A 19,692-nucleotide genomic window follows, 5' to 3' on the forward strand; every position below is an offset into this window, starting at 1 on the left:
CGTGAGACCTCGGGTCCTCAACTCACTTTATTGACCACTAAACCACAACCTTGGTATAGAAAAAGGCAAACTTTATTATAAAATAATTAAAAGAAAACAAAATAAACCCAACTGAGCCAGTGGAGGCAGGCATTCTTGCACTTGGCTGTGTGATCACAGAAACAATTTTTTTTGAAATAAAGATAAGGTAACACGATATATATGATATTTCATTCATATTGTACCTTTGAGCTGTCTCATGATTGAGCTATAAATATATATCGAGATCAATTCTTTATCCCTCTACGGACGTGGGACTTCTTAACATCTAGTTGCCGGTGAGATTGACTGCATACCTCAAAAAGAGTGGTAATTAATTTAAAAAACAATTAATTATCATTTTTTGTTTAGAGTTGGGTGAAATTTCATGATTATTTCACATTTTGCTTTACAAGTTAAAGGTTAAAGATTAGATCAACAGTCATACAGTTCATTGAGTAAGTTCTCAATCGACCTTCTAATTTTATCTATGAAATTACTTTCTCTATCCAATAATATTTGTCCAACTTTGCACACTTTTTAAGAAATTATAAATAAAAAGGCAATTTTATTATAAATATAATAAATACAATGTCTTAAAAATGTAATATGAAAATGACTATAATTAATGATAAGGGTAAATTATGAACGAAGTGTAAAATTATCCATTAATTTCATAAAATAGACAAGTCTTGTTGGATATCCTAAAATAGTATAATGGACAACTATTGCTAGACGGAGAGAGTAATTATTATTAGGTGATAATTTTTTGTGCTTTGAATAGAAATAGCTATGGAATTAGTAATATTAGCAATTAAATCAAGATGTCTAGGGTAATTTATCCTAAATACAATAGTGATATCAATAATAATATTTTGAGTGTAATATCATAATCAGGAATTTAAAAAAATAATATGCTAGTAAATTTAATCACTATCTGAGATAGAAAGATTATTTTGATAAATTCTTGGTTCATAAAGAGTATAATTAAAAAATAAAAAAACAAATAGTAAAATATAAGATAAATATATTGATAAATAGTACTCGATGACAAAATAGAATTATATGAAGAAGAAGAGAAGAAGAGGCTAGTCTATACCTCTCTCACACAAAATCATATCCCGTCACAGGTGGATTTAAAGTTGCACATATATATTTAATAAAATGACACTACTAAGCAAAAGTTATCAATTGACGTGTTGGTTCATGAGTTGATTATGCAATTTGAGTTACTTATAAGTACGATAATTTTTTTTCTTCTATAAATATCAACACCATCTTTTTAAAAATATTGCGTACGCCATTGTCATCGATCATCCCAATGATCCAGAAGAGGAATAATTGATTGGAATGATTGCAATAAAATACATTGAAATGCCATTATTTAGAGATGAAAAAATAGACGATCATAGAATGATGAAACAATCACGCCTTGCTTTGCTCCAGACAATCTATTGAAAGAAAACCTCCTTTTAGAATGCATTCACTATTTTCAATGTGATTAATTATCAAGATTTGTCAAAACAATATTTTGTATGACTATGCAATTAGCTCAACTCTAAAAGTAATTAATCCGTCCCAAATACCAATATCTACTACTAACATTCTTTCCCTAATGTTTAATAGATATTCCTATAGAGTTTATTTTTTGAAAATAATATAAAGTACACCTTTCTCTGCCGGGAAGAACAATACACACAGACACTGTGTATTGTGCACTGATATCGAGCAATGTATTGGGTTACGGCGAAAAACGTCGCCGTTTCAGTTCCCCGTTGGCGTTCACTGTCCCTTTTCCTCCGTCCACCACTTCGCCGGCGTTTCTTCTCTTTCTCTCCACATACTCTGTAAGTTCTTCCATTTTCTTGCATAAAGTTTAAAGCTTTTTATGTATTTGTTTCTTGGTGTGGAGAAAAGGTCACTACTAATTGATGGGTTAGTTAAGGGTGGGGTGGTTTTTGGAAGCTCAGAAGACAAGAATTTGTTATCTTGTTTGAAAAAGATGGGATTTTTCTACTTGCATAAAGTTGAAAGCTTTTTATGTATTTGTTTCTTGGTGTGGAGAAAAGGTCACTAATGGATGGGTTAGTTAAGGGTGGGGTGGTTTGTGGAAGCTCAGAAGGCAAGAATTTATTATCTTGTTTGAAAAAGATGGGATTTTTCTACTTGCATAAAGTTGAAAGCTTTTTATGTATTTGTTTCTTGGTGTGGAGAAAAGGTCACTAATTGATGGGTTAGTTAAGGGTGGGGTGGTATGTGGAAGCTCAGAAGGCAAGAATTTGTTATCTTGTTTGAAAAAGATGTGATTTTTCTACTTGCATAAAGTTGAAAGCTTTTTATGTATTTGTTTCTGGGTGTGGAGAAAAGATCACTAATTGTTGGGTTAGTTAAGGATGGAGTGGTTTGTGGAAGCTCAGAAGGCAAGAATTTGTTACCTTGTTTGAAAAAATGTGATTTTTCTACTTGCATAAAGTTGATTTTTTTTTATGTATTTGTTTCTGGTTGTGGAGAAAAGATCACTAATTGTTCGGTTAGTTAAGGATGGGGTGGTTTGTGGAGGCTCAGAAGACAAGAATTTATTACCTTGTTTGAAAAAGATGTGATTTTTCTTCTTGCATAAAGTTGAAAGGTTTTTATGTATTTGTTTCTGGTTGTGGAGAAAAGATCACTAATTGTTGGGTTAGTTAAGGATGGGGTGCTTTGTGGAAGCTCAGAAGGAAAGAATTTGTTATCTTGTTTGAAAAAGATGTGATTTTTCTACTTGCATAAAGTTGAAAGCTTTTTATGTATTTGTCTCTTGGTGTGGAGAAAAGGTCACTAATTGTTGGGATAGTTAAGGATGGGGTGGTTTGTAGAAGCTCAGAAGGCAAGAATTTGTTATCTTGTTTGAAAAAGATGTGATTTTTTCTTCTTGCATAAAGTCGAAAGCTTTTTATGTATTTGTTTCTGGGTGTGGAGAAAAGATCACTAATTGTTCGGTTAGTTAAGGATGGGGTGGTTTGTGGAAGCTCAGAAGGAAAGAATTTGTTATCTTGTTTGAAAAAGATGTGATTTTTCTACTTGCATAAAGTTGAAAGCTTTTTATGTATTTGTTTCTGTATTTGGAGAAAAGATCACTAGTTGTTGGGTTAGTTAAGGGTGGGGTGGTTGTGGAAGTTCAGAAGGCAAGAACTTGTTATCTTGTTTGAAAAAGATGTGATTTTTCTTTTTCTTGTATATGTTATTTGTAGGAAGACCTAGAGGCCCTAATATCTTGTTTTATTTTCATCTTTGTGTGTTTGTATTGGAGAGTTGAGTGAAGCCTATTAGTTAAGTTTTTTTTTTCTTTTTTGGTTTCCCATTCAGTGTTTGGTACCTCGGTACCTGCGTTGGTAAAGCGCTTACTAACAAAGTCGACTTTGTAACCAGGACACTCGAACCCGAGACCTTTGGTTATGGATGAAGGAGTACTTACCACTCCATCACAACTCTTGTTGGTGCCTATTAGTTAAGTTGCTTAAGCTTTAGAAAGGGCGGAGCTAGTAAGGGCCCAGGGGTTTATCGGAACCTCTTTGGCGGAAAATTACATTATTTATACATGATTAAAATTAATTTTTTTATGTATATATAGTGGATATTGAACTGCCTTTGAATTCTTCATGGGTTTACTTCTTCATATTTTGAACCCCTTAGTAAAAAATTGGCTTTAGTCTCTGATGCATAAATGAGGGCAGTTCCATTTTTATTTTTTGATCTACCAACTAGTACCCTTTTTTATTAGGTAGGTGTTTTGTGAGGATGTGGGGTGGTGGTGGTGGTGTGAGACTGTATCGTGGATTTTGAGAGGAGGGACTCAATGCTTCGTGAAGTTGAAAGAGGATCCAAATGCAGTAAGGTTATCAATAAGAGGAACCAAATGCAGTAAATTTTTTTGAAATTAATTGCGCTTATTTTGAGTACAAGAAACAGGGATACAGAGGTTCTGAACAGCGGTTCCATGTGCGCTCATCAAGGTTGATGTTTTCAATCGTTAGTACCTGAAAATTCACTTCTGTAATTGGAAGTGAGAAAGTTAATTGAATTCGCTGTCATTCTTTATTTCAAATTGTTGGATTTCACTGTTAAAATTGACACATAGTCATGCTACTTTCTTTTTTGATGAAGTAATAAATTTTATTAAGAAAGGGCAAAAGCTTGCCTGTATACAAGAAGTATACCTAAAGTAGAAAACCTCACAAGAGGACATGTTTTTTTTTACAAATAACACCCACTCATCTATGCATGTAGGAATCCTATGGGTGCACCAAAAAGAAATAAGAGAAAACAGGCTATTCTTCAAGTAAACAAAGTCTTTCTCTACTCCCTCAAAAGCTCCTCTATTCCTCTCTTGCTATGTGATCCACATAAATGCTAGAGGAGCAACATCTCATGCCTTGTAGAATTATTAGGATCCTTGTAAGTATTTTTTTTTCTCTTCTTTTGTTCCCCTCTGTTTGCAGGTCACCAGCATATCCTATGCTGAAGAGTACAACATTACCATTTTCAAAAAATAAAATATAATATTGTTTCTTTCACAGTGCTCGCCATCACCCACTCAAGGATGAACCATCCAGAATTTCCCACCATAAACAAGAAGCTATCCGACAATGTAGATGAAGGTGATTCATCTTCACCTAATTCTTTGCACATGAAACACCAACTGGCAGTAGTTATCTTTCTCTTCCTCAAATTCTCCGCTGTCAGGATCACTCACCTTGTAGCTAGCCAAGTGAAAAAACATACCTTTCTTAGTTCCGATATATGTGGAAAATCACCTAATCATGCTACTTTCACGTCAGGATGACTAGTTCTGCCCAAGCTTCCACCTTTTTCTACTTCAGACCAATGGAGTTTTCTGGAGTTTAGATAGATCAAAAGCATGAATGAAGGATAAACTAAATTTGGCCCCCACCTCGCGCCAATGCTGCTTCAACCCTTTTTTCCAAAAGTTATAGTACTATTGGAAGGTAGCCGGTGAACATTATTGGTGAATCATTACAATAATATGGTGTTGTATGTGGCACCTTTCTTGCCCAAACATTAATCAAATTTGTTACTTTCTAAATTAAGAATAAGTTCAGGTGATTCATTTTCAAAAAGTTCACGCAGGAGTAGGACACTCATACAACCCTTTCCGATCCGCTAGCTTGGTGATCCTACTAACTCTCATTTTTCCATTTAACTGTAAATGAGCCGACTCATACTAAGAACTTAGAGCTCTCTCTAAATTGAAAAAAAATTATCTACTAGAAACCCTTAGCTCTCCTATTTGACGAGGCTATCAAAGAGTAGCAGCTGATGTGATTCCATACTTGATGCATTACTTTTGTATAAGGGTGACCTTATAATCTTTGTTGTCTTAAAAAGGGAAAGTAAGATAGGTATCACTCGTTGAGTAGTCTCTCACCATTGCTTTATTCCTTCCATGTACACCATTTCTTTGTGAATGCTCTGTATGCTTCTTGTTGTGAAGTAACAACCAGTTTCAGGTTCTCCTTGAGGCACCGTGTGAGCAGAGATTTGAATAAACTCGATTTGAGGTTCAATGGTGCATTACAAGATAAGATAAATAAATAGATGAATAATATAAGAAGCGAATGACTCTCTCTTCTAATATAACCGATTTCCTCCACAGTAAGTCAGCGTCTGATAGATTATCTAATCCCTTGCAATCCTAGTTACTAGCGGGGTGCAGGGGCGTAGCTAGAGCTAGTTGGACACCCTTTGTCGGAAAATTAAGTTGTATATATTTGTCAAATTCTACATTTAAAGGATATATATTTAAAGTTGGACACCCTTGACAAAAGTTATGCTTTTGGCGTAGTGGTAATAGGTGTCCATTTAAATGAAGAAGTTCCGGGTTCGAACCCCAAATAGCACAATATTTTTTTGTTTTATTTTGACAGCCACACACCATTATTCTTGGACACCTTAATAAATTTTTTGTCTCCGCCACTGAGCGGGGGTTTAGTTTATTAACTGAAAACTTGCTCTTTCAGCCATGGAATTAGGAGCTTTCTCTTCCGTGTTTATAATTTCTGAAACTTTCATACCTGGTGGTTTTGATACTGTCTTGTTTGGGCTTGATGCACTATTAAAGCCTGCATCTTTCATATTTTGGACAAGTTGTAGAAGGTTTCTTGAAACTGCATCTAGGTCTTTATATCAGTTTGAGGCTGAATCACTGATAGCTACTGCACCTGTGATGTTTTTTAAATGGTTTATGGAAAGATAAAGCTTTGAGGACTGAATAAGTAGAAGTAGAAGGCTTTAAGGTGTAAAGAGGATCAGAGTTTTTCTTGTATATTTGATAGTTAACTGAGAATTCTTAAATAGAGGAATAATCAATGACTTATGGTTGATGGCATACATAGTGCTTGCCTACAGGTTGTTACGAGTTGGACGCACTTAAGATATTTGTGAAATAAGGAAGTTCCTTTTTATCATTCTAAGTTTCGGGATTAGATTATATGTGCTTCTTTTGAATAAATTATTTCATATAACTCTCATATCAACTACTGATGACAAATTTCTGGATCCAAATAAATTTTGTTTGCAATTTCTGTCACCCATTGAGTGTCAGGTGCCGAGAGCAGATACGTTACTTGAAGGAGCGGAAGTTTTTTGCCACAACGGCAAAAAAATTCAAACAACCAAAAAGTGTTCCAGAGGAAAAAGACTATGTTAATATTATGTGGTGGAAAGAGGTTGTCTACATTTCTCTTCATGACTGGGTTGATTTATTGCAGAATTTAAATATGTGATTCTTTTCCTTTTTTTAACAAGTGCAAACAATTGTTTAATTAGTGTATAATGTTATGCCACCATGATTTTATGTTTTAGAGAATGGAATTCTTGAGAAAGCCTTCTTCTGTTCTACTGGCTAAGAGGCTTACATATTGTAACTTGCTGGGTGTGGATCCGAGTTTGAGAAATGGAAGGTTAGTTCTTTCATGTTGTCTTTTGATCCTTCCTTTAGGAAATCTTTAAACTAGTTTTTCTTCCAATTCAGAGAAGAGTTTAATCATGGGTTTTGGGTGAATCTCAATCCTTGCCATTTCAAAAGGAAAAAAAAGAGAGAAGGGTTCTGGGAGAATTTCTTTGTTTTTCTCCATAAACTCAATTACAGGTTTTAATTTGTAAATCTACATGAATAGATTTTCTGTATTTCTTAGTTTATTCTATGAGAAATATGAGAGAAATATTATTGAATTGTGTTGTATCTAAATTATTATAGAGAGACCCTATTTATAGACACTACAGTACAATCCTTTACCAAGTAGGATACTATTTACTACTCCTATTTCTATTCGTATTCCTATTCCTATTCCTATTTAAGTAGGATTGTATATACCTATTCCTATTCTAACATTTTCCTCTATAGATTGGAATCTGAAGCTCCGCTGAGAAAAGTTTTAGACTTTCTTTGAGATCTCCTCGTTTTTCCTTATTGATATTCTTGTTGTTTGCACATTCATGATTTAATATCCTCATATAGATATAATCTTGTCAGAAATGAGTTGTTGAGTTATGAAAATGCAAACTCCAATATCTAAGTATTTCAATTTTGTCATGCTGAATTTTTCTGCCTATACTCGTATGGATATAAATATATTAAGAGAAAAATATTGAAAACACCCTTGAACTTGTTGCAAATTATTAGTTCCGTATGAACTGTTGACAACCTTAAAAACACCCCTCTACTTGACTAGCTAAACTTAGATATACCCCCGATATACAACATGACATAGTAAGTGGTTTGTAGGAGTATAAGACTCTTAATAAAAGGCCAAGAGGAGTGTTGAAAACACCTCTAAACTTGGCGAAAATTTAGGGATGTATTTCACTCATGTTGCAAGATCGGGGGTGTATTTAAATTCAGTTAGTCAAGTAAAGGAGTGTTTTTGTGACTGTCAATAGTTCGGGAATGAAACTAATAGTTTATGCCGAGTTTAGGGGTGTTTTCAATACTTATATCATATATTAATAAATATGCGCTAAATGATGGTTGACAAGCTTTGCAAATTGCGCGAAAATCCATAATGATGTTCTTTTCAGCATGGTTCCCTAATCCATATCAGAAATCAAATAATACATTTTGAACCCATAATAATATTATTTGATTTCTGACATGGTTTAGGAAACCTTGTTTAAAAGCAAAATGAATCCAGGCTGCAACAAATTCGTCCAAAAAACAATTGTAGGGTACAGTTCAAGTTTGACCTTATCAAGAAGCAAAAAATAGTTATGTACAGACTACTAACTGTCAGGTCTACACACAGACATGTAAAAGTTTACACACATGTGTAATATACATATGCTTATGTCTCCCTGTGTCTTTGTCTGTCTATTACTTGTCTCATATTGCTTAAGTTTTTTACTGAAGGCTACCTTTGTAAATTTATCATATGCTTATGTCTCTTTGTGCTTTTGTCTATCTATTACTTCAATTTTTTTTACCAAAGGCTACCTTTGTTAATTTATCAGTCTTAAAGAGGGAACACTTAACTCGGAGATGTTGCAGTTCAAGTCAAAATTTCCACGTGAAGTTTTGCTCTGTAGAGTATGGTTTTACCGCTTTCATCTACTCTTCTTTTAAATGTGCTTGAAAGTCACATATCAGTTCCTCAATTAATGAGGACTGCTGTGATCAAAATCAATGAAGAGTGCTTCTTGTTCTTCTTTGACTTTCCAGGTAGGTGATTTTTATGAAGCAATTGGATTCGATGCTTGTATTCTTGTGGAATATGCTGGTTTAAATCCATTTGGTGGCCTGCGCTCAGATAGTATACCAAAAGCTGGTTGTCCTGTTGTGGTACTGTTTTCATTTTCTTTTTATATATATGTTTTTTCTATTTTTATTTTCCGTTCAAAAGGTTTATACAGTACATGGATTACATATTTTGCATGAATGGACCTCCATGCTAATGTAGGGTTCAGAACCGATTTCTCTTGTGAACCAGATTTGTGACCATGTAAACCAAGCTTGAGGCTGGATTTGTTTTCTTTACCTCCTTTAACAGGGTTAAGAAGCTCTTAGTTATGTCTAAGCTGTTAATATGCCAATGATATAGGAAATCATTTGATTTTCTCATTTTATTTCCTTGCCTTTACTGTTTTTTAATACTTTCAAGCATAACTGGTTCCCTCTTTTTGAAGCTCGTTGAGTGAAAATACCTTTGACTGCCTTATTTCCTTGAATTGGTTCCTATTCAATATCGACATAAAATAAAATTTGTGCACTTCTATTCTGTCATCTTCCTGCACAATTATACCCGAGAAACTGCCAGCAGAGTATGCTGAGTTTTCTGATGTCCCCAAGTTGTTTTTTCAAGATAAATTTATGGTATTTATTTACTTTTATTCCTTCTCTCGTTGTCATGTAAACTGTGTCATTTTTTGTTCTTTTTTACAGAATCTAAGACAGACGTTGGATGATCTCACACGTAATGGTTTCTCTGTGGTTAGTGCCATCCCCAAACTGTCAGTTGGAACTTTCATTATCCCTTTTGTTGGATAAGTTCTTATATATTTCTAATACATGAGAGGTGAAGTGGAAATTTAAATTGGTATGTTAATGAACTTGTCAGAGTTGGCTTTTTCTCTTGAAGAATTAAAATGATGTCTTTTGACCATTTGACTTGATATCTTCCTACTTCTTCCCTCCTAATCTTTTTTCCACATATAGCTTCAAGTGCCTCTCTGTCCTCACTTCCTTTTAGCATGCACAAAACAGATTTAGTAATTTGTACAGCTGTGTAATGTTTGCATTTGTAGTGTGTCGTGGAGGAAGTTCAGGGTCCAACTCAAGCTCGTGCTCGTAAGAGCCGATTTATATCAGGGTAATTACTTATGAATAGCGCAAGATTTCTTATAAGTACAATTTTATTTGTGGGTGCGATTATACAGTTTTTATTTTTATATCACTTGGATTTTTCCATGTCAGTTGAATCTACTAATTAATGTCTGCTAAGATGCAAAAATATTAGTTGTGAGAAATGAGTAAAGCTTTTCAGCATGCTAGCATAACCAAAGTATCTTACATATTCGTAAGATCTACATCACCAATATTTTTATACTCTTAGAAAGGATGCTGAATGATCCTAATATGTGGCGTCTTACAATTGAATTGTTCTCAATATTTTAGGCATGCACATCCAGGCAGTCCCTATGTTTTTGGCCTTGTTGGAGATGATCAAGATCTTGATTTTCCAGAACCAATGCCTGTTGTTGGTATGACAGAGCAAATTTTTCTTGCATAAGTTGGTTTCTCTTGCTATTTAGTTTTAAAGCTAAATAATTGCTGCCCATGCATGGAACATGTTAATAATTTTGCAAGCAGAGAGTCATTGGTGATTTGGTTCTGATTGTAAGTTGTTTACGTCCAAGCCTGACTTTTTACTTTTTTCAGTATTCATAATGCTGACCTTGTGTTTATCAATATTTTCCCAGCAAATGCACTGTCCAGCTTTGACCTCTGTCATGACTGCTTGACCACTTATTCTCCAGCTAAAAGCCAGAATATGGCAAGCAACTAATCTCTCCAAGCTAATTTGGGTAGACTTTTTTTTTAATCAAGCAAAAGTATTCTCATTCATAAACATGACCAAAACGGCCTATACAAAGGTTATACCAAAAGATATGATACCCTGCAAACTCCAGCCAATCCTCTATTCAACGAGGAATTTTCTGTTTACACCAAAAGAAAATAAGGGAGCGGAGACTACTCCTCAACTGCAAGAAACTTGACTCTACACCTTCAAAAGCTCTCCTATTTATCTCTCCAAACAACCCACGTTAATGCAATTAGAACCACGTTCGAAGTCCTTTGGCTTCTCCTCCTCCCGCTCATCCAACTGAGCATCGAAATCTTTCACGGTTCTTGGTATTGTCCAAGGAGTGAGAAATCATCTAAACATATCCCACCATAATCTTATGGTAAGACCGCAATGTTGAAGAAGGTGATCCATAGCCTCGCCCGCCTCGTTGCACATGTAAGACTGATTGACGCAGACAACCTTCTGCTTTCTAAGATTTTCCATTGTCAAAATAACCCCTCTAGTGGCTAGCCAAGTAAAAAAACACACCCTCCTAGGCACACATGAATCATCACTATCTGTTCCTCTCCATTGGACCCATTTCATTCCAAGATTTTATAATTCAGAGCTTTCCTATGCTAGAAGTCCTATTCTACTGACTAGTGACTGCTCCCTTGATCACTTAAGTAGCACACAATTTTTTTGTTCATTAGCACCTCATATTTATTAGTTATGAAAGATTAAGAAATTTCACTTGCAAATCACAAACTAAGATTCTTATTTGGTGGGTACAGGAATATCCCGTTCAGCGAAGGGGTATTGCATTATCTCTGTTTATGAGACTATGAAGACTTACTCTGTGGAGGATGGCCTAACTGAAGAAACTGTAGTCACCAAACTTCGTACTTATCAATGCCATCATTTGTTTTTGCATAATTCATTGAAGAACAATTCTTCAGGTTTGCAGATTGCTCTTTTGTTTTTACCGTTGCTAATTAGGGAGTTAAGTAGCTCGGCTAAGGGACCTAATACCCACATACTCTGGCATTCTAGTTATAGTTGCATATATTTGTTTGGATGTATGTAGGTGAAGTTAAATTTGAGATAGAGACCAATTCACCGTGTCTCTGTAGGAGAACAATTTGGTTTGATTGCATACAGTATGGTCCCAATGGCTTTTTGAAATTTAGAACTTTAGGGATAGCGGCCCAACTGTGCTCATGGAAAGTAGTAGAATAAAATACTATTTTTGATCCGTATAAGATACAAAGTTCCACCTGAATGAACTTATCAAAGAAATAAGAAGTCTCACCGGAATGACATTGACAAGGTGTCCTGTGAGAAATATAGGAGAAAAATATTATTGAATTGTTGTTGTGTACATTATTACATTGAGACCCTATTTATAGACCCTAGAATACAATCCTTTACCAAGTAGGATACTATTTAGTATTCCTATTTCTATTTCTATTCCTATTCTAATAGGATTGTATAAACCTATTCCTATTCTAATAGGATTGTATAAACCTATTCCTATTCTAACACTCCCCCTCAAGCTAGTGCATACAATTCATGTACCTAGCTTGTTACAAATGTAATTAACTTGAGGACCAATGAGGGGCATGGTGAGATATCTGTAAGTTGATCAGTCGACTTCACAAAATTGACAGTCAATCTCAATGTGCTTGTTTTCTCATTAAATACTAGATTTGATGCATAATGTCAGTCAATCTCAATGTGCTTAATCTTCTCATGAAATATTGAATTTGATGCATAATGTCGATAAAACATAGAGTGATAAAATTACAATGTTGAACTTCCCAAACCAAACTTGCAAAGACTATTTCAGACCATAGAGTGACTCACATAATCGACATGCAAGGCTACTAAGCTCCCCCTGAGTTGCAAAGTGCTCAAAATCTAGTATAAAGTAGGTGGATCATGTTGGAATCAATAGATAAGTCGATATTAAACAAGAAAGTCACTGAAAAATTGGTCGGAACATGCTCATATGCCGTAGTATGAGATTTGATGGTTGAAAGTGGTCACAATCTAAGAAATAAAATTATATGGGTAGGGTCGGAATGATGTCACGACCCAACTAGAAAATAGAAATTATATAGGATAGTTCGAATTGATGGAACGACCTCATTGAAAAAGAGAAATAATATGGGTAGGGTTGGAATGATGGCACGACTCTACTGAAAAAGAAAAGTTATACGGGTAGGGTTGGAATGGTGGCACAACCCTACGCAAATCAGATTTGAGGAGTCACCGGAAAGATGAATGGAACTATGCAAATCAAATTTGAGGAGTCATTGAAAAGACACATGATGCTATGCAACTCAGATATGAGAAAATAGTTCGGAAAAATCCACGGTACTACACAAATTATATATAAAAAGTAGTTCGGAGAGATGCACGGTACTATGCAAATCAGATATGCAAAAAAAGATAGTCATCGGAAGAATGGCACGGTGCTACACTAATTATATATAAAATTGTAGTCACTGGAATGATGGCACAGTGCTACACAAACTAGATATGAAAAGTAGTCACCAGAAAGATCGCACGATGCTACACAAATTAAATATGAAAAAGTAGTCACCGGAATGATGGCACAGTGCTACACAAATTAAATATGAAAAAGTAGTCACCGAAATGATGGCACGATGCTACACAAATTAGATATAAGAAAGTAGTCACTGGAATGATGACACGGTGCTACACAAATTAGATATGAGAAAATAGTCACCGGAAAGATACATGGTGACCCAACTTTTGCTAACATAATCATTGGCCAGACGGGCAACATATATGGGTGCCACCCGCTGGCAGAAGTTCTTTGATTTTTTACCAAGATCGTAGAGGCTCTGATACCATGTGAGAAATATAGGAGAAAAATATTATTGAATTGTTGTTGTTGTGTACATTATTACATTGAGACCCTATTTATAGACCCTAGAATACAATCCTTTACCAAGTAGGATACTATTTAGTATTCCTATTTCTATTTCTATTCCTATTCCTATTCCTATTCTAATAGGATTATATAAACCTATTCCTTTTCTAACACCCCTTTATAGGCTCCATCATTTCATGTACAACAGCTGGAATCTTCATTAGGACACACAAAAAATAGTCTGTTTATTACAAATCTTCATGGGGATCAATACAATACACTTCACAGTGGGTTTCAGATCATCTGAAGTTGTTAGGAATGATCCAGATCAGGGGAATGGTACGAATGGATGGAGAGAGGCAGTAATCTTATCAGAACAACAATGTTCAAGAGTAAGACAATGAGGTGGCTGTGTGACACACTAAAGGAAGCATCGTAGGTGAAGGGGAATTCTGTTAAAAGTTGGAGACTTTGTGACCATAAGACACTTTCTGCGCAAGAAACTACAACAGTCATGGCCGGTACATTACAATCATTAACATTCAAGGTAGGAGGAGAGCAATTATTATTGTCCCTGAGATGACATTTAATTCAGGGTAGATGGAGATTGCCTTAAAAGATTGATAGGTCAATTAAATCAAGGTGTCAACCAGAAATCCAGAACCAAGACCATTTAAGACAACAGATTCAGGGCTCTTATATTCGGATTCTGTCCTGATGGGCCTCAAGACAGATGGGAGCTGCAAAAGTCCAGGCATGGGGAGATCCTTTATATTGAGAGTGAACAATCACACAGCAAGTTTGGTTGGAAAATTGTCAACAACAACCTTTGACGTCCCAATCCTGTCGGAAATTCGCAGATGGGCGAGTAGCATATGGAAGCAGATACATCTAAATATTTTTGAGATGGGTTACAATAGCTTCTCGTTTCTCCTCAAAGCTATCAACGACAACAACCACAACTTATCCAGTATAATTCCACAAGTGGGGTCTACAAGTGGGGTCTGGGGAAGGTCGGACGTACTTAGACCTAACCCCTACCTTTGTGGGGTAGAGAGGCCGTTTCCGATAGACGTTCGGTTCAAAAGAAATGTTTCTGAAGCAGGATTGTAAGAATAATATAACAAAATAGCAAGATATAAAGCAAATGAGACAATAGGTAGAAATACATATTGACGAACAAGAGACTACGCGACTATTAAATAATTCCCTACCTCTCCTCGAAGCAATCGACGGTACATATTCTAGAAGGAACTTGGTTCTGGATTAATTTCAAGATTTTCTTTCAATGGTGGAGCCAATGTTGTCAAAGGTGTGCTTAAAGGCATAGTATTGGAGATCCAGATATAAGTCAACGCTTTCGATGGGAGAGGAGAAGAATGAAAGAAGTATAAGCCAAAGGATAACAGAAGAACCCTACAGTATAGGGGATGAGCTCAATTCAAAAAGGCGGGACACTGCACGTGGTGAGCAGCAGGGAAGCATAAGGATTTAATTATAACTAACATGACCTACCACGTGGACATGAGCTATCTTTTTCTAAAGGCCTTGGGAAAGCAGAGGGGAAAAAACGTTTGGCCCCCGATCATTTTGCTCAAAATCTGCTGGAATCAAAAACCAAAGAAGCCCTTCCTCTATAAAAGGCTTGATCCACTAATCGAAGAAGTGTCTGCTAATACTACGACACAAAGCAGTCAAACGATTAAAGCGATTGTTGCGAGACATATAGTTCATAGTTCTCAGAGAACTCAGAAGAAAAAGATGGGTAACAAGTTGAAGAAAACCAGCATATGTTTACATCTGCAGACCAAGCAATAGTACTTATGCATGAAAAAGAAAAGCATGGAGTGGAAGACTTGGATAAAATTCATGATCAGAGGAATCTCTCTGATGAAATTTTACCAAGACATCCCCGTCCATGGAATATGAAGAGATTGTGAAACATAAAGAAGAAGCACGGAGACAAAGATCCAGATCTTTATGGTTGAAGTTGGGAGTACAAAATACAAGTTATTTTCATAGAGCAGCCTATGCCACAGAAGAAGGTATAACAACATTGATCAGTAGCAAGTGGAAGGGGTACTGATAAGAGATCCAAAGATTATTAAAGAAGAGATAGTGTCTTTCTACCCGAACCTCTACACATAAACAAAGAGTGGAGGCCTCAAGGTGGTATGGGGGATTGGCCCAGGATAACAGTTGAGGATAATGAGATGCTTCAAAACTCATTTTTCCCACAAGGGATATGGGAACCAGTGAAGTATGTTGCAGGGGATAAAGTCCCAGGGTCTGATGGTTACTCTGACATTTCTTTATTTGGGGCTAGGAGGTGGTCAGTACAGATGTCATAGCTGCTGTACAGAATTTCCATGAGCAATGCATATTTGGAAAAAGCTTCAATGCAACTTTTGTGGCCATGATTCTCAACAAACTTGGAGCCAAAGAACTAAATAACTACAGACCCATCAAAACTTATTTCAGAAGTGTGTTTTTTTTTTGTTTTTTTTGAGGAGGTAGAACTGTTGAATGAGAGGCTAAAGAAAGTGGTGGCAAGGTTGGTAGATGCACAACAAATGACCTTATAAAAGGATTACAATGATGGATGTAACACTAATTGCTAATCAATGTGTAGACACAAGGCAGAAACAAGACCCCTGGCATCCTATACAAGCTAGACATTGAAAAGGCTTATTTATGATCATATAATCTGGAACTATCTGCTGGATTCGGTGAAGAAATGAGTTTTGGAGAGAGGTGGATTAGGCGGATCAAATATTGCATTAGTATAGCCAGATTTTCTGTTTTGTTAAAAGCAATTCAACAGGGTTCTTTCCTTCCCAGAGAGGAATTAGGCAGGGGGATCCACTGTCCCCATTTATTTTATTGTAGCAATGTATGTAGGGTCTGATGATATGATATAGAGGGCACAGAAAAACAACTGGATTAGGGGCTTCAAGGTTAATCAATGGGCGACTGTTGCGTGGAAATATCTCACCTAAAATATGTTGATGACACTCTGATTTTCTGTGGTCCAGATAGAGACCTACAAAAGCTATTGAGAGTAATTTTTGTACTCCTTAGTCTATTTCTGGACAAAATATCAACTCAACTGGAATAAAAGTCTTGTTTACCTAGTGAATGGTCCCAGATCTACAAGAATTAGCTAGAACAAGCTCACATACTGGGGGGAGAATTGGAGAATTACCCGCTGTTTACTTGGGAATGCCCTTTGGGGCAAAACGTAACCCCAAGAAGATATGGAATGGAGTAATGGAGAAGTGTGAGAAGAAACTCTCCAATTGGAAGAGCCAGTACTTATCATTGGGAGGCAGCTTGGTGCTCATTAATGTTGTCCTAGATGTTATGTCCACTTACATGTTGTCCTTGTTCCTAATCCTGTAATTGTGGTCAACAAGATTGATGCTCTAGGAAGAAACTTTCTTTGGGAAGGCAATAGTGATAAAGGAAGATCCACCTAGTAAAATGGAGCAACCTGCTGCCAGTGCTTTCAAAGGTGATTTTGGGGGAAGTCCTAGGGTGGGGTGTACCAAAAACACTCCGGGGTGAAAATGAAAGGTGTAGATCCATAGGGCTGTGCCCAGAATTTGAGTTGTAAGTCACGGGTGTAAAAGCATATGCCCTGGGTGTTAAATTTCATTTTTGTTGCCTTAAAAGTATTTGTTCTATAGATCATGTTTTTTATTATTGGTGTAATGATATTTGTAGTTTATGCTATCATGTTTTCATGTTGTAGTGTTTTTTTCCTAAAATATATTAATAAAGAAAGCAACTTTGATAGAAAATGGACTAGCATAAATATTTTTTTTAGTTGATTATGCCTTGAATTGATATGGCAGAGATTCCATGACACTATGTTCTAGGCAACTTTATCCATTTTCTGTCATTTCTTTAGCACTTTTTATCCTTCTCTTTCTTTGAAATATATAAACAAGATCAATGAAAATATTAGTTGGGGGTGAGAAGGACTAGTAGTTGTGGAGATCGCTGAACGTTTTGTACTTCTATTCCGTTCTTTTAATATTTTACTTTCTTCATATGTGTTTTGGGTTGAGTTAGGTCAATGCTTTTTAATTGAATTGATATTTATCAATTTTATTTTTTTTAAAAATGAGTTATCCACCGGGAAGTAAGTATTTCAGGTTGTATGATTTTTGTGTTTGTATACCCAAAAGTTCAGTTATTTTTGTGTTAGAAATGGTAGTTAAGTGATTTTTGTGAAAAAAGTGGTAGTTACGTGATCATATGGAAATTGGTGTGTACGCAAATCTTACCCTACCTTGTGAAGACAATTAATAAAGAAAGCGGAAAACATACATATACATTAAAGCAAACACATCATTTAGGTGTAGGTTTTCAAATCCAAAGAGAATTAAATTCTCTTGTCTTTATTAACTTTTTCAGTTTTTCTCCCAACATTCAATTATTATAACAATTCCTATAATCTTCCTACATATAGGGAAGAAAATAAAAATCAACTACAGAAACCTACGGTAAAAAAAGTTAAATTTAGTCTTGAGTTCCTTTTCAAGCTCAGCTTCTCTTTCCAGATAAGTAGCACGCCTATCTAGCAGGCTAATAAACTCTCCAACGTTGCGTGCTGATCTAGCATCTCGCATCTGCAACTCCAACCCTCTTATGTGGTGGCGTACGTCTTCCAGCTCCGTGCAGATCTCGCGCATCCGATCACCAGCATCACCAGAGTTCAAAGCCATTTCTGCTGTTAAATAATTGTTAAAAAAAAGGGAAAATAATTAGTTATTAAAGTCAAACCTCTCTATAACACTTATCTCTATAAAACAACAATTAATTATAGATGATGCAGATATCGAGACGTTTGACTGTGTTATATATATATATAGGATAGGCAAGGGCATTTCCACAGTTAATTAATCACTAGGAAAAACAGAAAAATATGTAGTTGTTACACCTCTCTATAACAACTGAAAAAAATCCACATAAATGAAGTAGTTACAGAGAGATTTGACTTTTATAGGAACAAATAATGTGAAGAAATATAAATAATTAAACTAACCTAATGAGGTGATGCTCAACTATATGTAAAATGTGATGAAAATAAAATGTTAAGCACTTGGGTATTTATAGAGGTTTTGATTACCTTATTTCATATGAGTTATTAATTAAGCTACCAATTTTCAAGATATGGAAGAAATGGAAAGAACTTATTTATTATTATCCTTTTTTTGAGAAGGTAACACTTGATTACCTATGGAAAAACTGAAAGGAACTTAATTATTATTATCCTTTTTTTGAGAAGGTAACACTTGATTAACTAATTTCATGAATATTAATTAAGCTACCAATTTTCAAGAGGCGGAAGAAATGGAAGGAACTTAATTATTATTATCCTTTTTTTTGAGAAGGTAACGCTACTTAATTATTATTATCTGTTAGTTTAATATATATCTATGGCCCCTCAAAGTTCTCAGCGAAATTCATTTCGATACTCGAACTCCAATTTATTCTAATTGAGGAACTAAATGGGTAAGTTCATAGATGGTCATATAAATATGAGTCTTTTTCACTAAAGTTAGTTAACTATATTTTTTAACACAAAAATCACAAATTTTGCCCTTAGTAACACTAAAATCATTTGCTGGAAAATCCATCTTCTGATGGGTGATCTTTTAATGTACTTTTTAAATATAATAAATACAAATTCAATTAAAAAAACCAATCCGACCCAACCCCTATCCGATGTGTACTAATCTTTTACTTTTTTTTAATCGAATAAGACAATATGCAAATGTTCTCTTAGGAAGCTCTACATTTCGTCCCTTTCTCTTACCAAGTCCTCCTTAGACTTGGGCGATGAAGCTATTACCATGAGGCTACTTGGGTATCTTACGAGTTTCAAACATTATAAGTATGCATCTGAGGTCTAAGATCCACGATCTATAGGATCAAAAGCAAGCTTTGGCAGGTGAGTTACCAGGGATTCAAAATGTCTAGCTCTTTTTTTACTTTTGGTGTAAAGTGTGATGACCCGCAATGTTATCATGCCACGTAGGTGCCACACTGGCATAAAGTTATCCATGTGGAAGCCTTACATAGGAAGAAAGCTAGTCCATACTGGAAGGTTCTAGAGACTTGGAGAAATCCCTTGGAAGGCCTTAGGATTCCATCGATTTGCATGGAAAGTCCTTTGAATCTTCTAGTTGTGTAGAGTATTCTAGA

The 19,692-nt window shown here is 35.5% G+C and overlaps 1 protein-coding gene across 6 annotated transcripts in view; it reads left to right on the top strand.

Annotated features, from left to right (window-relative positions):
* Nucleotides 1-1,623: 1,623 nt before the first annotated feature.
* Nucleotides 1,624-19,692, top strand: part of LOC125851237 (DNA mismatch repair protein MSH1, mitochondrial) — a 40,176-nt gene continuing 22,107 nt past the window's right edge. For 2 of the 6 annotated variants that reach the window (XM_049531012.1, XM_049531014.1), the window contains exons 1-9: nt 1,624-1,865; nt 6,614-6,743; nt 6,880-6,977; nt 8,524-8,599; nt 8,732-8,851; nt 9,452-9,499; nt 9,814-9,878; nt 10,184-10,269; nt 11,369-11,533. In XM_049531012.1, the coding sequence (XP_049386969.1) occupies nt 1,750-1,865; nt 6,614-6,743; nt 6,880-6,977; nt 8,524-8,599; nt 8,732-8,851; nt 9,452-9,499; nt 9,814-9,878; nt 10,184-10,269; nt 11,369-11,533 (904 nt within the window). In that variant the 5' untranslated portion in view covers nt 1,624-1,749. The remainder of the gene's footprint in view (nt 1,866-6,613; nt 6,744-6,879; nt 6,978-8,523; nt 8,600-8,731; nt 8,852-9,451; nt 9,500-9,813; nt 9,879-10,183; nt 10,270-11,368; nt 11,534-19,692) is intronic. The other 4 variants (XM_049531013.1, XM_049531017.1, XM_049531016.1 and 1 more) reach the window with 4 other exon arrangements.

The sequence above is a fragment of the Solanum stenotomum genome, unplaced genomic scaffold (assembly GCF_019186545.1).
Source record: "Solanum stenotomum isolate F172 unplaced genomic scaffold, ASM1918654v1 scaffold23673, whole genome shotgun sequence".
In the NCBI taxonomy this organism is placed as follows: Eukaryota; Viridiplantae; Streptophyta; class Magnoliopsida; order Solanales; family Solanaceae; genus Solanum; species Solanum stenotomum.